At 33.8% G+C, this 18,100-nt stretch overlaps 1 protein-coding gene across 40 annotated transcripts in view; it reads right to left on the bottom strand.

Moving 5' to 3' along the window:
* Positions 1–18,100, bottom strand: part of RBFOX1 (RNA binding fox-1 homolog 1) — an 895,957-nt gene that overhangs the window by 58,425 nt on the left and 819,432 nt on the right. For all 40 annotated transcript variants that reach the window (XM_038186799.2, XM_072023682.1, XM_072023681.1 and 37 more), the window contains one exon: positions 596–728. In XM_038186799.2, the coding sequence (XP_038042727.1) occupies positions 596–728 (133 nt within the window). The remainder of the gene's footprint in view (positions 1–595; positions 729–18,100) is intronic.

Here is an 18,100-nt window from a genome sequence, read left to right as displayed (position 1 = left end):
GGGGGATATCCAAAGTGACAGCACATGAACTGCAGAATAGCATTGTAGTGAGGAAAGAGAGAGGTCACCTTCACTCCATGACTTATTATTTAAACACACACGTACTGGAAAGCACACGGCCTTGAGAGAAGCAGCCCAGTTTTCAATCTTTGTAAAAATGTCAACTTGAAAAACTAAACTCAGAAACAAAAACAAAAAACAGAACTCTAAGCCTTTAGGTCCAGAGACATCTTTCAGTGGATGATTTCAAGGAAAACAAGTTACTTGATCCAACCTCCTTAATAACCAGATGTTTGCAATCATCAAAAATACATCTTTAGCTGAAACAATTTCCCTGTTCCAAAGCATTTAGTCTCTAAGAGCATTTACATAACAATATGTGACACCTCAAATGCTTAAGGCCACCAACCATGGCAGTATAAATTACAGTCATTTTTCAATACATTGTGCAAGGTGCACCACTTACAGTACTTGGATTGGTTGCATGCTATGTTGGTTTCTGCAGTGAGACACAGTCAGCATGCACCACCAGCTAAACATAGTTTGCAGCCTTTGGAGATTCATGGTAATAGGTAAAAGAAGCTGATCTCCTTACCCGCCATAGGCTGGAATTGGAGGAGGGGGTGCTGCTGCACGAAACGTATTGTACACTGTGCGACCTCGGCCTCTTAGATGTGCACCTCTATAAGCAGCAGCTGCCGTTGCAGCTGGGTAGGGAAATCCTGGCACTGTGAAGAGAAGGAGAGGAAAATAAAATATTCAGTTCAATCTGGTGTTTGAAAACTACGCAAAATACTGGTAATGTAGCAGCATAGTTGTGCTTATATTAAAGCATGGCCCATAACTAGATGAGGGCATTGTTGGATAACTAAATTATTAGTCTTTTACCAAGAGGCCTCATCTTCTAACAAAAAATCTTTTTATGCAATTAGGAGATGGCAAACTGGGAATTTATATAGCAGTATCACAAAAAGACACTCATTATTAAAAACAATGCTGTCTGTTGTAGCTGATGCTGCTAAAAGGAGACTTTTGAGGCCAAAACCACCCAGCTCAGACTCAAATTTATAGTACCAGAGAACTCTCCATCACATTATTGGATTTATCTGCAAAGTTTGCCATGCTTTGAGTGGGTGTGTGATGTTGGACCCAGTGACCTCCAAAAGACCGTTTTAATATAAATTATTCAGTGAGGAGCTTCATTTTTGTTCAGAAAGTTGATTATTATTAGGTTTGAAGTTTGTTTCAACTGAAAAAAAAGGTAGACCAAGAGCTTTCTCAGAATTTGAGGGTATATCCTGTTCATAATAGTACCTGTTATTTCTTCAAAGGCAAGAGTTACATAGTTTGGAAATATCTATATGAATTCAGATCATATTAAGAGCCAATAGAAACAATTTAGACATATAAAGAAGAAATAAAATCATAGTTTTATATTGTCATTGCAAGTAAATGTAATCATTAATACCATTCCATGTGAAACAAAATAAGTTCATCAGAAACTGAACAGTAATATAGTACTACACAGATTTTTTTTTCTTCAGTAAAATATTTGGAAAAGTTTTCACATTTTAATTAAAAAAAAAGAAAAAGAAAAAATGAAACTTTCTACCTTACTTTCTCTGCCAGTTTTTTAAACAATGCTTCATTATTCATTTCTCTTTTGGACATACATTGTTGGCCAGTGTTTGAACAGGTATTTTTGGAACTACTTCATCAGTGAGATACAGAAAATTAAATCCTGCTCTGGTGACACTCTGGTTACTTTAGTTGTGCTCCACTGTATTGAATTATGTAAATTAAGCATGTAAACAGATAAATAAAGAATGCTTAGTAATGCCCTAATAAAGGAAAAAGAAATGGAAGAAATTATGTACAAGCTCTTCAAGTCTGAAATTTGACTTCAATCCAAAGTTGTGTTTCATCTGTTTTAGAATTAAATTTTAAAAGTAGCCTTAAATATGAAATAAAATAGAAAATTATCAACTTATAGATATTGCTGGCTGAACACATGAAGGAAAATACTGCAATTATGGTGACTTCATTACAGCCTTACAATTGTTTCTAGGCCCCTCTAACTGAAGAGTCTGGCCAGGAAAACATGTCTGAAATGGTAGATATCTTAAATTATAAGCCTGAAGGTTATTCTGTAGCTAGATTTCATAAATGTAGTCTTAGGGACACTCCTGAACTACCAAGAATAAGAGAAATTTCTCTGACCTAAATTACACTGACAAAAAAAAAATAAAATAACGAAGTCTAAAAACCTTTGAGCAGTTTGGACAACTTCTTCACTTACATGTACATCTGTATTTTTCTACATACTGATAGAAAAGAGTTTTCTATGAAAAACAGAAACAGTAATAAAGAATAACAAACCAACTAAAAAAAAAAAGTCTAAACTAAAGTTATCTAATGTATCTAACAACACAATGGGTTTACAATCCATAATCTAGGAACCCCCATTCAAAGATCTGCTTCAGCAATTAATTAGTAGATACATCTATGTTTGGCAATATTTAAGGCAAGGAAGTAGTCAACACTCTTTCAGTGAAACACTCAGGGTCCTAGACAATCTTTCTTCTGTAAGATGTACTGTTTGAAAATAATTCACCAATTCCTTCATACAGCTCATACCCTAGACATGTGTATGAATAATGGAAGAAAGGAGTAACTGTAGCTCTAAGAAAATTCCAACTGGAATTGTGCAGAAATTATATGGCAGACACTGACGATATGTCTGCATGAATTCCTAGTGTGTTTTGTTTTGTTTTCCTTTTAATTGTACCATTCAGTATAACTTTAACACAGATGGTTTGAAGTATATATTTTGCAGTAATTGAACATTTACCCTAAATACTCTCTTCATCATGGTAGCCAAACCTTGGCAAAAATTACGGATCTTTGGCAGTGAACAAAGAAATATCAGTGCAAAAGCAGAGCACCTCAATCAATGAATGAATATGAATGAACAGAAAATATTAAAAAAAATAATACTATTTTATTATTATTACATATGCATATATATATATAAAATGAGAAATAAGTCTTTCTCTTTGCATGTGATTTTTCTTATGAAAGAAGAGAAAAAGCTAGAAGAAATTCAGGAAGAGTCACTTAGCCCCCAAATGTTTATCAAATCCAGAACCTACATGTATAATGGAGGCCAAACCCAGCATTCATGGGAGATGGTAAGATAAGGCAGGGATTTCTGACATTTTTAAAGGATCTCTATATTTTCTGATGTGTTAGAATGCAAAGCCTTAAGTTATTTCATTGTTTTGTTATGCTCACCTTGTGTTGCCTCCTTAAGAATATCATGAAGCATAAAATATCTATAGTAAAGCAAAACCCTAGGAAATCTTACAGAAGCATTTAGAAGTTAGAATAATGGTTTGGAGTTCTGTAAAGAAGACAAGACATAATGGAAGATAAGCCTGAGAAATATGGAACTAAGAATGACACTGCATGGTCCTGTGAGAATGTAAGCTCATATATGCACTAGAATTATATCCACTCTCCCAAAAAATGATGGGTCAGCCAGAAAAACAGAGTATGTGAAAACATGCCTTCTAATTGCAGGTAGTATTATTAAAGATTATAATTATTGCCAGAGGTATAATAATTGGCAAGATCATGTCATTCTACATTCAAGTTCAACAAAAAAATTATGCTATTCATCCCAACTGAGAAATCATGTGATTAGGAGTATGCAATAATCACAGAATTTATTTTGCTACCAACTTTTTAATATCCTTACCCCCAAAATAACCAGAAGTAATGCCACTAGAACACAATTGAATAATGGACTTAATAAAAACAATTTTATGAAAAGAGATCTCCCATCAGGAAGCATTAAGTAATATCAACCAGCCCCAGAAGCAATGAATATACTAGCCAGGAAGGGTAAACATTTAATGACTCAAAGTTTGAAGGTCAACCTTCCTTAGTGCCTTAACTACTGAAACTAAGTCAGTGAAAATTCTATTATAACGGCACTGAAAATGTGTTCAACTCTCAGCTGGGAAACATCCTACTCCACTTCTTAACAGAAGTACCTTAAATTTATCAATGTAATTTGATAACTAGAATTCTGACCTGTAATAGGGAAAAGGCAAATTTTGCCAACTACATATCACTGGTGATAATAATGAGGTTAAATGCAAAGACAGAAGTTTCTAAGGACTGCATGAGGGAAAGATCCCTTTCATCCCAATCATATTTGTGTTCACAGATGAAATTTAATTATATCTGAATTTCTCCCCAAAGATATCATATATAAGCATTGCTTTTATTCATTTTTTATTAAATGAACATGACAGGTGGTGGATTTTCTAGACACCACATCTCAATATATGCCTTGGAAAACAAAGACTGTCTGAACACTGACAAAGCTTGAGCTCCAAAAAGGGGGAACACATCCTGATTAAAAAAATACTTAGGGGTTATACACTTTAAAGTTTTAAAGCCCTGAGATAAATGGAAGAGTAGCAGATGTAAAAAACAACAGGGGGCAGATTTTGTATCAAAGCCATAAAAATATACAGCCATTTTAATGGGCAATTATTCTTTGAATTTTTGCTGTGGTTTGAATTTGTATGAGCGTGCCATATGCCTCAAGAAAGGTGTGCCATCAAAATGGATGAATGAATCTACCTCTCATCACTCCTAATCTCAGTACAAACTATCAGGTCATCTGCTATCAAGAGTTTTCTAATGTTTAATCTTGAAGAATTTTAATGCTATATTGTGTTGAAATCAGTTTAGAGCTAATTTACTGCAGAGTAGTTTAACTGTTAGAAATGCAGGAAGACACGCAAGTATTACTCCCATAGTTTAGGAGGATCCCTGTTGAGGAAATGTTTCAGAAGTGCTGGACAATAAATTAAGAACAAAAAGGTATAATAGGTAACATGCTGAGGAAGGCTAAGCAGAATAATCTATATCATATTATCTGATATTTCTGAAACAGAAATATCATGAATTTATCCTGATGTATGCTCTGTAGTGAGTTTTCACTTGACCTTAACAGCAATATGTAATATAACCTGTCATTGTTTAAAAGAGTTATAAAAACTGTTCTAAAGACAATGTATGCAGACCTTTACATTTAAATAAAAATTACCGTGCAAGTAAAAGCTCCATTACTACAGCTTTTAAAATAAAAGGATTTAAAAAATGAATATATGTCTTTAAAGTGTGAAAAGCTCTAACAAACTAAAAAAAAACAAAAAACAATTCACCTGTCCTTTTTGTGAGATGATTATCCCTGGGATCCAATTGTGAATTAACTGAACTCAAAGGAAATTTGCCATGTATGTCAAATATAGGCACGACTGGTCCCTTCTATTTCTTTAATTCAAAATAGAAACAATATATTTATTTATAAAACAAAAATAGTGGAACAATGATTTCCTTACCATTGTACAGAAATACATGTCAATATTAAATACTGTTGTTTAGGAAAGAATAAATCTGGATTTTGGACAAACAATTTCTTATAGGATGTTCTCATTTGAAATGCATTGAAATGGAAAACAAAAATCTCTAATTAATGTACAAGTCTAATCACCATTCTCCACATGGAAGAGTAATTTTTCACTGTTCATTTGCTCAGTGTAATCTCAAAACTGACATAACAGAAAAGCAATGGCCTATAAATCTGCTCTCATTTGTTTCTTTAATATTCATATTCCATTGAACTACAGCTGCTTGTTGCTGCAGTCTATTACAACATGCAAAACTGTCGATAAAAATATTATGAAAGGCAAGATGTGTTTCTTCATGGCTCTGTGTGCCATTTATTTTGAAAAAAAATAACAATAAATGACTCATGGATTGTCCCTTATTTTGCTGCACGCTGGGCGATTAGTGATTAATTACCTTGCTGTAAATTGACATGGCACAAGGAAATTGACACAGCTCTGATTAATTAACTTTTTATGCGAGAAAGTTACTTACAAAACACTGCACACTGTAATTGAATCCCTTCACACAACACTACTGCATTAAGTTTCCAAACAAATCCAAATTAGTCCAAAACTCACATAAATTTTGTGACATTTTTTTTTTGTAGTTAAGTGTGCCCTGAAATATTATGTCAATCTTTCTAGAGAGAACAGGCATTGGCAGCTGGTTTAAGGCACTGTTTTCAGGTTTTTACCTATTGAATCCTCAAATATTTGAAAAAACAAGATTTGATTTTTTTTTTTCCACACCACATAATCAACATAATCAAATTCACTCAAAAAATATGCATAGCATATTTTAGCAAAAAAGCAACTGCCTATTTAACGTGCTTATTCCTATGCTAAATTGTATAAGGATAGTTGGCTGTTCCAACGAAACTTGCTGTTTAATTATCTTTGCCACAAATATGCTTCCAGATCCAATTGGTTTATTATACCAAAAATTACTTGCACAAACTAAACACACATCTAGATTTCTTTATAATTCTTTTAAGTATAAATGGCATCAAAATTTCCCTCCCCCTCCCCCCCCCCCCCCATCTTCTCTAGTGTACAAATAAACAAACTGCCATTGGATTCTACATATATTGACATCACTGTATGTCAGGAATTTATAACCCTTAGAAAAATATTGTGATGCCAAAACAACATGGACACTGTCTTATCTTTTTGTCTAAACTTTTTTTTTTTTTTTTTTTTTTTTTCGGTGAGGATGACTGAGCACTGGAACTGGTTGCCCACAGAGGTTGTGGAATCTCAATCTTTGGAGATGTCCAAAAGCCACCATGTGAGCATGGGCCTTGGCCCCCTGCTCTGCTGGTCCTGTGGGAGCAGGGAGAGGAGCAGATGTACACAGAGGGGCCTCCATACTCAGCCATGCTGTGATTTGATTGTTTGGTAATTCTATGCTTGTTAGAAACTCCTGCACATTTCATTCTTTTACTACCCTGAATGTTTGGCCACCTGAGTCCCTCAGACATCAATGGATTTATCCTAACAAGCAGAAGAAAATGGGGGATATGGAGGAATAAAAAAATGAACAGATAATTGAGATTTTTTTATTAAACTATGTGATTACACTGACCTGTAACTCTAAACAACTGCTGGTCAAATTACTTATGACGTACTTAATAACTAAATAAGGGCATTGCATAGTTGATGTTACAAAGAATAGTTGACTTTTCACAAAAGAAACTGATAACAAACAAGAAAATGCTCAGTAGGTAAAAACAAAAACAAAGCAACTAGACCACAAAGGAAAAGATACAGAAGCCACATTTGATCCTAAGTTGAAGAATAATCTTCAAATGTAGATGTTCAAACTGATGAATAATTTGTCTTGTGTTCTTGGTTACTGACATCTAGAAGTTTCAAGCAAATGGAAAAATTCCCCTGTGTTTTCACAAACAGGATTTCTGAGACAAAGTAAAAAGGACATGGTTGTACAAAACTAGATAAAAAATAGCATTACTATAGAGATGAAAAAAATCAGTTGTTTATTAAAGTCAATTACATGGTGACAAGTTCTGTCTAGATGACACAAGGATTCATTAATAGTGGGGAGATTTGTAAAAGTTACAGAACTCTGTTATTCCATTAGCATGATAAAAAAGGGGGAAAAGGAAAATTTTAATATAGCCTATGATGATTTTCAGAAGGAACTAAATTTAAAATATCATCCAATAAAGTGACATTTTTGATGTTCTATATGTCAGAACTCATATGAGTTTTTGACTGTCCTGTCAAACCCTAGCCATTCTATGATTCTAAGAATTCTGTTATATACATGTTTTTAAGAGCCATGATTTAATAACAACTGTTATTAAACTGACAATATAAGGAAGACTGACACTAAAGTCTTTTTTGGAACTAGATGTGACAGAGAAACTTGAAAAAATTAACAACTGTCCAAGTGACTAACAGAATGACTTGATAAACATAGTCAACTGTGTTTCCCTAGCTACTGAAAATGAGTAGTAGGGCATCTTTCTAGATCCTTTCTAGATGCAAAGTCAAGCAAACAAGAAATCTGCATATAGGACTCAACGCAATGGATATTATGTACAATAACATCATAGATCACGTTCAAAAAAGGAAAAAAAGTAATTGTCACTGTTTCACTGGATTTTGAGAGGACTAAGTCCTGATGTCTCATTGTCCTGACAGGTAACCATGAGTACTGCCAAAAGCCAGGCACCATATCTCCATTAACAGGATAACACAATGTCACGTGAGAGTCACAGCTGTCTTTGGTCAAACATTATCTGGATTATTTGAAGCAAAGGACAAAGATACAATCCATGATTAACTATAAAAAGATGTTATAAGCACCCTCCTAGTCATCTTCCCCTACCCAATTGTAGGATGGTGTATAAATTAAAAAAAATGCCAGTGGCATGCAATTCAGTATACACCTCTCTTTATAATACTGTTCATTGTACCGTTTCAGACACACTGCATCATCACGACACAGATTAACACTAGAATAAGTACAAGCAGCAAAGCACTGAAAAAAATAAAATAAAATGAAGGAATTAAATGAAATCCATATTTACAGATGTTGCAGAACAACAATACATCTTACTGATGAATTATTAGTCACCATTTAAAATACTTATAGAGGGTAAAGGGATAGTTATCCTGAAAACAGTTGCAGAAGGGCAATATACCATGATGGAGAATGCAGAAAATGCTATAAACAAGAATTTCAGACATAGCTACCAAAAAAAAAAACAAACAAACAAAAAACAATCAAGAAGATATTAGGTTCACAGCAGAAAAGAAAGCCAATCTGAAACATGGCTGTAATATAACACCAATAAAAACACTTTCAAGAACACATTGACTGCCACATATATTACTTTGCTGACTGGAAGGAACATATACCTGTAAAACAGGCACAGGAAGCAAACTAGATACCAATGCCCACTGAAATGGTTTTCCTGGCTAATAAAGTAAGCTGTTTTTAAAAGAGGCAAGCAGCAGCCACACAACTACACAGACAAAGAAGGTCAAGATGGGTAGATACAGGCAGATTTTTATCAGGAAGCAGAAGGGTACTCATAGTTTTCATGGAGGTTCAGAAAAATTTATTTTTCACTTCAGCCGAGACATGTGCATAAGTTTCACCTTACCTATTGGCAGTGGTTAATAGATGTCTGTTAATAAGTATTGTGACATATCTTACCAGAAAGGGGAATGAAGCACTTAAAGCAGTCATGGGAAACTCTTGAGAAGTATAATTTTGTTTTAGAAACACAACCATATCTGACTAACTGATGACGTATTGGTGGTATTGTTCAAAGAATTAAGCATAACCACAATCCTTCTGTACTGTCTTTTAACAATTCTTTTTTTAGATTCTCAAAAAATGAGGAAACTATTACAATGTACATTGAAAGTTTATATAACTAACCTTTCCTCCTACTGGCAACTGTGCATGTGCACAATACCCATTTTGATTTGTTTTCTGGATAAAAGGGCCTAATAGAATCTCTCCCGATCTACTACAAAGTTCATTATAACTCTTTATAGTAAATTATTTTTTTTGTAATTACCTGTTTTCATATTTTAAAATATATTTATTATACACAGCTACACTTCTTGCAATGTTTAACAGGAAACTGAGTATAGATGTGAACTTTTATTAGCAGTACAGAGAAGATACCTCTCTAACTTTGCACAGTACCTATTCGGCATGTGAATGGTACATGTTTAAAGTGTTAATGAATTCCACAGTTAAAGCAAGTCAACAAAACTTCTTTGTTTTCTTTATTTTTAGTTCCTTCTTGCACATTTCAGTGATGTGCTTCATAGACTTTTGCATGAATATTTTTCAGTAAATACTAATCCATTTTTCAACTGATGGCTTAGATTCAAATTACTTTTTTTTTTTTTTCAACAGGTTACTCTCAAATTCACACAGCTTACATACATGTAAATGAAATTCCTTTCAAAAGAAAGGAATTGTTTTCCTATAGCAAAGCTAGAAGTATCTGGATAAATAGCCTTCAAGCTACTAAAACATTTAATTTTGAAATATAAAAGGCCATATAGAAACAACCCAAATTGTGTTATATTGATGATGTTAAAAGTAAATAAAATCATTAAGACTTTACAATCTGATTAGAAAACTTTACAAGTGACATAAGTAGATCACTGCAGCCTATCTCCACTACAGCACAAATGTTGAGTTTCACAATCATAAGGGTCCTTTTTGCTAAACAGAAACTGCTTGAAAAAGGTTTGCAAAATCAAAGTGCCATAGAAAACTGTCTAATAATATGACATAATTTACTTGATTTTTAAATCAAGTGAATATATTTTGGAATAACTCCATTCCAAATCAGCATTTTAAAAATTGTAAATCTGATCTGAGAAGATAAACAGGACTTTCAGAACAAAGAAACAACAACCTTGTTCTCATTACAGAGAATGAGTATCATATGCCAACTAAGGTCAACTGAAACTCAAATGTAGTGTTCAAAAGCATTTTGGTATTTTTATCTTTTTTGTTCTTGGTTTTTTTTTTTTTTTTTTTTTTTTTTTTTTTTTCCTGAAATTGTTTATATGTGCAACCTGTTGATTTCTAGTAGAAGACTGTAACTCTTATATTCAATAAAAATTTCTTTGCATAGCTGCTCCTCCACTCCTCCAACCCTGCCTGAGTATGTCATTCCTTCACCATTTTTCCTTAAAGTCCCTTCTCAAAAATAACTTTTTAAAAACTGCCTTTCCCACCTTAGCCCTCTCCTCATGTAAGTGTTGTCATTTCATGACTGGAAATCTTTATTCCCTTAAAATAAATAAGTAAATAACAACAACAAAAAAAATCCAAGAAAAAAAAATCACGGAATCAGTGAAGTATGCTAAGCATGTATGCTCAAAATGTCTGAATTCAGAGTCATTTATTCTTTCCCCAGGTCCTCTGTTTTAGCTGGCTACCTAGGTCATTAGATTTTGATAAGAGACCATTGTTTCCATGCTTGTCTCTTAAGAAAATTTTTGGCATTAAAAAGCTATTAGTAATTTTAACATGTCTCCTTTGCTTTAAGTTCTTGAAGTTTGCCTTAAGGGGGAGGGACAAGAAAAGCCATTAGTAAATTTCACTTTCTTATTATTATTGATATCTCTTTTGTTAAAATTTTCATACAAACTCACTAAGCAGTATTTTAGCATGAGGACCAGGACGGGTACTTTTAACATTATTCTCAGGCTACTACTAGGAGATTCTTTCTCTTCAGTTAAAAAAAAAAAAATGTCTATTATTAATTCAGGAAGCACTTTGTTGGCTTATTCACATAACTCATTTGCAAAGGTACTCTTTTTTTTTTTTTTTTTTTTTACAATAGGCAATTAAAAGTAGACAAAACCAGAAAAATATGTAAATACAATCTACTGATATATATATATATATATATATATTAATTATAATGAATTGACCTGCCATTCCATTTTAGACTAAGAGAAAACAGAGCAATTAAAAATTTAGTTTGCAAAAATCTTTTTACATTTAATTTGCAAATAATACAACATCGGCAAGTTATTTATACCATATGATTGCCCAATCAATTCAACTAAGACAAACTTACTAAACAGTTGCTCCTCTATCAACAATAAAATCTCAACAAATAAATTAATAGAAACCATAACAATGATATCACAACAATTTAATAACTGATGTCATTACCATAAAGTACATGCCCATTTAGATTAAATATGGTCTCTTATGTCTTACATGCAAAACCCAGAAATGGATGTACCAACTGCCAGGAGCACCTAAGGTTTGGTTGCTTGGAGTCTTGATAATATCATAACAGGATCATCATTACAATTCTATTTTCACGTAATTAGATGTGAACAGATTAAACCTGAATAAAATAACTGAATGGAATATTTCCACTAATAATTCTGCTCAAAAGTGCATTTTAAATGACCTTTTGAAAATTTATGTTTTCCGAAATCTAATCTTTTGGTACTGGAAATATCTGAGAATGTAATATAAATGTAAGTGTATTGGTAATTCCTCAGTAAAATAAAACCTGGAATGCTTTTAGTGAAACAGAAAAAAATGAAAATAGTTTAACAGAACATTTTTTTTTTTTTAACTAGTTCACAAATATTTCATAAGCCAAGTAACTTACTTTTAAATGAAGATATTCAAAAGAAATATTGAATAGACTAGTTTACTTAATTGTCATTTCTACAGAACAATGAATCCTCAAATAATCTAAATCCTTCTGTTGGATATGGTGTTCATACTTGGTATTTATGATTTTCCTCATCTATTCCATGCATATCGACAAAGTCCTGAACTATCCACTGGAACCATCCTTCACCTATGAAACAAAATACTCACAGGAAAAAAAAAAGTTTATATATCTTTTTAAAAGCAAATGAATCTATCATATATGCATTGATAAGTCTTTTAAATACAGAACATAAGTTTATAAAAGCAAAATTCCCATATTTTAATGTAATTTATCCTTTAAGATTCTGCTCTAGATTTTCATTCTCTACTGGCACCTAATGAATAAGTCTGAATCGGGAGGATTATTAGGATAATTTTGGAACATTTAGGAATTTTTCTCATTTGCTTTAAAATAATTTAAACATTAAAAATATTTCTTGTCAAAAATATTAGAGGAGCCAAGGTTTCTAGGGAATTTTCTGAAAGAACTGCCTTCCCACCTTTCAAAAACATCTCATCTTTGCCTCGTTGTTTTCTAGTTGCTCATAAGCTAAAATCCCAGGGCAACATAGTTTATTGTTTTAATATCTGTCTGACGCAAAGAAAAAGTATTCTCTGGTGAGTGCTTATCTGTCATATGTATTTCTGTGAAAGGAATATCAAGGCAAATAAGATGTTCTAGGGCATATCATGGGATTATGAATTTAGCACTGACTGAATTCTGTTTAAAAATAATTGAAAAGATAAATACAAAAAAAAATATCTGCACTGATATTTTGAGGATGGAAATCTGAAGAGCATTCAATTTAAAATATTTTAATTATAAAAACGCTAGACAATATTTTAGTATGGCTAGAGAATAAATACCCAAATCCATAAATGGAACAAGCAAAATAAGAGGAAAAATATTTTTAACTGAAACAGTTAAAACAGAATTCTAATGATACAAAGGACGTTGAACTTACTTTGTATTAATTAAACTCAATGTAATGGCATTCATACAGAAGTGAATAACCAGTGATCTGGAAATTCATTTAGACCATTAGGTTAATTACAGAAACTGATGGAACTTTCATCAGACAATTACAATTAAAGAAAGAGAACAATGTGGGACAGATTTATAAGCATTTGTACCCCCTCCTTCCCCCAGTCCTGTATTGCTGTATTCCACTACAAATTCTCATAAAATTGTAATAAATACATGAACTAAAAAATAGGTCAGCAACTTCATTTGCCCTTGAGTGTGATAAAATAGAATAAATGAATATCTGTGTTTTCATTTCTTTTCTTTTTTTTATTTTTTTTTTTAATTCTGTCATTATAATACGAAAAAAATATTTTTAATTAAATTAAAAAAAAAAAAGAAAATTTATGGAAAAAGAGCATGTGTATTTTGGTGCCTATAAGCATGAAAAAACTGTAATGTTTAGAAAATGTAACCCAAGACTGACTTCAGTTTAAACTGTATTCTTATTGAATTTGAGGCAGAAATCTCTTTTATGGGCATGCAAAACATTTAGGAAATACAGGCACTCATCTGTGAATCATAAAGGCATACAGCAATTTATTATTTTACCATATATCGGCTGTTCAGTGCAGTGAACGGTCCTGGAATACATACTCAGAAAAATATACTAGTAGAATTGTAGAATCATAGAATCCATATTGTATTCTATATGATTCCATGATTCTATGAATGGCCCTATAATACATGCTCAGAAAAAAATACTAGTAGTTACTGTAGTAACTACTGACTCAGGTGTCTTTATTTTCACTTGGACCTAAAATAAAGCCTAAAGGTTACAAAGATCAGCATTTTGATTTAGAGAGTGAAAAAAAATAGCTTTCATTGAACTTTTATTAGCATTTGTAGTTCTCTCTGTCATTGCTTTCCATGGAATCTGAGTATGCACAACTGTAAACTTTTGAAAAATCTGATGCACAGTTGTTGGCTGGCTTCTTTTACCAACTAGTGCTTAGCGAGCTGGAGGACGTTGATCAGCTACAAAGTTTTCTACTAGCAGATGCATCTCCTTCTCATTAAAGGGTATTATTCAGCAAACAGAGACAGACTCTTCAGATGGGCACCCAGATGGAAGACAAGAGACAACCACCATAACTTGAAAGAAGAGAAAATTCTACTGGATACTAGTCAAAAGTTTTTCACTGCTAGGACACTCAAGCATTGAAACAGATGACCCAGAAAGGTTGTCATTAGAGGTGCCCTGAGCAACCTGGTCCCTCCAACCTGAATAATTCTATAATACTGCGAATTCATGTCTTCCTTGTTTCCCATTTTAGTTTTGAGCACTAATTAACTAATGAGGAAAAAATACACTTAAGAGTTTCTAAAAGTCCTTGCATAAAATCAGATTAATATTTACGCCTTTTCTCTTTTTTTTTTTTTTTAAATCACACTTAACCAGCTATACTATTGTCTTTTACTGAGCAGCAATACAGTCAAGAAGTTAAATGAGAAATAAATCTAGACAAATATAGAAAACAAATATTTTACCACTATGTTTCCATCATTCATTCTGTATAGAATATAACTCAGGAACAAAACACATACAAACAAGTTAAAGATAATAACATTGCTAAAAATGAGGACTATCCTCTTCCAAATATTTGAAAATTCCACAATGCCATTAGCATTTAATGAAATCCAAACTTTTCAGCTTTGAAAATCTCAGCTCTTTCCCTTCCATTCAAATGATTATGAATTTAAAACCTGTTCATACTTCCATTGTAAGTTGTTCTGAAATATTATACAGTTACAATCCTACCAATAACAGAATAAACAATTAAAAAATTATTCAAAGATGAAGGCTACGATTCTGTTGTCTACCTGGAATAGTAATAGTAAAAATATTAATCTCTTAGACGTTAATATTGATTTATCAGTTTATTCATTTCAATATTAAAAATGTTCATCAAAAATAACATTGTCAAAAAGAACATCGTTAAAATACTAGAAGAAGGAAAATGAGACAAAGTTCAAGGTTAATTCCCATTCAATTCCTATAGAAAATGAGCTATTTTACATCTTTACTGAAAAATTCTTAATAAGGAGAAATTAATAAAATAATTACAATCATTAGTAATTGTAATTATTTCATTTAGTAAGAGTTGTGAACCTGTGGGGACAACTACATTTTGGCAATATGAAATGCTATACATAAAAACAGAAATCATGACTTGCTGACACACAAATTCAACAAAGTGCAGTAACTTCTACTGCAAGGACTACTGGCAATCTCTATTATGAAACCGTATATTACACATTGCCCAGTGGGATGCTGATAGGCAAAGTCTGTTTACTTATATGTTTGGCATAATTGAAAATAAACAGGTATTTGTTAGGATCTCATTATTCAAGGAGCATGACTGCAAATAGATTTTCCAAAGGGATTGACCCATGAGAAATAATGTAAACAGTGAAGTATAGAGCTTAGCTAGCTATTACAATGGCTATGTAGAGATTTAATAAAATTGGATATATTGTAAGATGTAAACAGCCCCAGAAATAAATTTGCTAGGCTATAACACAGGGAGATAATGGCAACAAGATGAACTTAAGAAAGGCTTTATTTGGAGTACATTACAGAAAATAAAAAACAAACACTGCCCCTCTCCTCCCAAAGAAGTTCCTTAACAGTGAAATGAATGAAATGTTTGTATAGTTTTCTAAAAATAGAATCTCAGATGCCTGAGGTATTTCAGTCAAAAAGGTGCACTAAAAGGTGCACTAAAAATGTTCTGTAAGGAGGAATCCCCTATTGATCTATACAGTATTTCATAGTGTCGTGGTTCCGCTCGAGTGGGCAGCCGAGCTCCACCACAGCCGCTCTCTCACTCCCCCTCCTCAAAGAGGAATGGGGAGAAAATATGTGAAAGGGGCTCAAGGATTGAGATAAGGACGAGAAAATCACGCAATAATTAGTGTAACGGGCAAACCAGACTCAGCATAAGAAGACAGATAGTAAGATTTATTGCTCATTACTAACAAGCTAGAGAAGTGAGAAACAAAGGAAAGAAACCAAAAGCACCTCCCCCCCATCCACCCTCTTCCACCTCCTCCCCCCGAGCGGCGCAGGGGAACGGGGGAATGGGGGTTATGGTCAGTCTACAGCACTTCTTCTCTGCCGCTCCTTCTCGGTCACTCTCGTCCCCTGTGCTGTGGGGTCCCACCCACGGGATACAGTCCTTGACGAACTGATCCGGCGTGGGCTTCCCACAGGCAGCAGCTCTTCCAGAACTGCTCCAGATATGGGTCCGTACCACGGGGTCCATCCCTCAGGAGAAAACTGCTCCAACCTGGCTCCCCTACGGGCAGCAGCTCCTGCCAGATCACCTGCTCCTGCGTGGTCTCCTCTCCACGGGCTACAGGTCCGGCCCGGAATCTGCTCCGGCAGGGGTCTTCCACAGGCGGCAGCCTCCGTCGGTGCAGGGCCACCTGCTCCACCGTGGTCTCCTCCACGGGCTGCAGCGTGGAACCCTGCTCCACCGTGGTACTCCATGGGCTGCAGGGGGACATCCTGCTTCACCATGGTCCTCACCACAGGCCGCAGGGGACTTCTGCTCCGGCGCCTGGAGCACCTCTCCCCCTCCTTCTACACTGACCTTGGCACCTGCAAGGCTGTTTCTCACTCCCTTGACTCTCCCGGCTGCTGTGTGTCGCAGCAGTTTTTTCCCTGTCTTAAATATGCTCTCACAGAGGCGCAAAACAACATCGCTTATTGGCTCAGATTTGGAAAACAATGGGGCCCTTCCCAAACATGGGGCAGCTTCTAGATCTTTCTCACAGAAACCACCCCTATGGCCCCCTGCTACCAAAGCCTTGCCACGTAAACCCACTACACATAGTAACAAAGTAAGTAGTGTAGGGATCTCTGTAACTACAATGGCAAAAAAAAAAAATGTTTGGGAAAGGTGATAGTACAAACTATTCCTGTAGTATTTGGAAGCAAATTAAGATTTAATTGATAACTTCAGTTCCAATTTAAAACACTTAATGTACTTTCTTTTTTACTATGTATTTGTAGACTCCTGATTTGAAAGTAGATCCCATATCTATAGTGTAAAAGCAGCAGTTCTATGGATGACGTTGTTCATAGCCTTTGACATAAGAGTTATATCACTGTAGAGATGATCACATTTAAACTCCTTTTCCTCATTTCTGGTTTTAATTAGTAAAAGAAATTAATTATTTTAGAAGTCTTTAGTAGCTTGAAAGAGAAGAATTTGCATTCTACAGTGAATACAATCTTCCTAAAGAGCACATACCATAATGTTGTTAAATCAGACAATTTAAAATATTTTATTTACATAGAACTGCTAAGAACTCATAGCAAATACTGCTGTTCATTTTAATTCATCAAGAAAAAAATATCTATGCTGCAACAAGGAGAAGACATTCTTGTTGATTTGTAATCAGCAATTTTTGTTTCAATGGATCATTTCAACAGTCACTACATGAAAAAAAAAAACCACAGTGATTTTCTCATCTTTGGCTACTTGCAGTGTTGTACCTATTAATAAACATAATTATTACTATTTCATTTGCCTCTTCATCTGACTACATTTCTGAATGGGCATCAGTGGCACCATCAGTACAATATGAAACATTTTCAGTAATCAGTTCCACTTCTGCTTCAGAATTTTAGAGGAGACCAAGGTTTTGTACAGGAAAGCAGATGATGGCCACAATCATTAGTAATTGTAATAATTACAATAATTTCATTACATTTCAATAGTTTCAGATTCTCTTTGCTGTTTTTATTAGTGCACCTTCTTATATTTCAAAATATTCATTTTGCACAAATTTTTCTTTTTTGAAAATAAAGAAATAAAACACAACCTATTCACATCTATTTACTTCCTTGACCCAAACAAGTGGTAGCATGTTATGAGACTTCTTGTTTATTAAACCAAAGTTGTG

This window comes from Anas platyrhynchos, chromosome 15, assembly GCF_047663525.1.
Source record: "Anas platyrhynchos isolate ZD024472 breed Pekin duck chromosome 15, IASCAAS_PekinDuck_T2T, whole genome shotgun sequence".
In the NCBI taxonomy this organism is placed as follows: Eukaryota; Metazoa; Chordata; class Aves; order Anseriformes; family Anatidae; genus Anas; species Anas platyrhynchos.
Note: the sequence above shows the minus strand (reverse complement) of the source record. Positions and strands in the feature narration are given on the sequence as shown.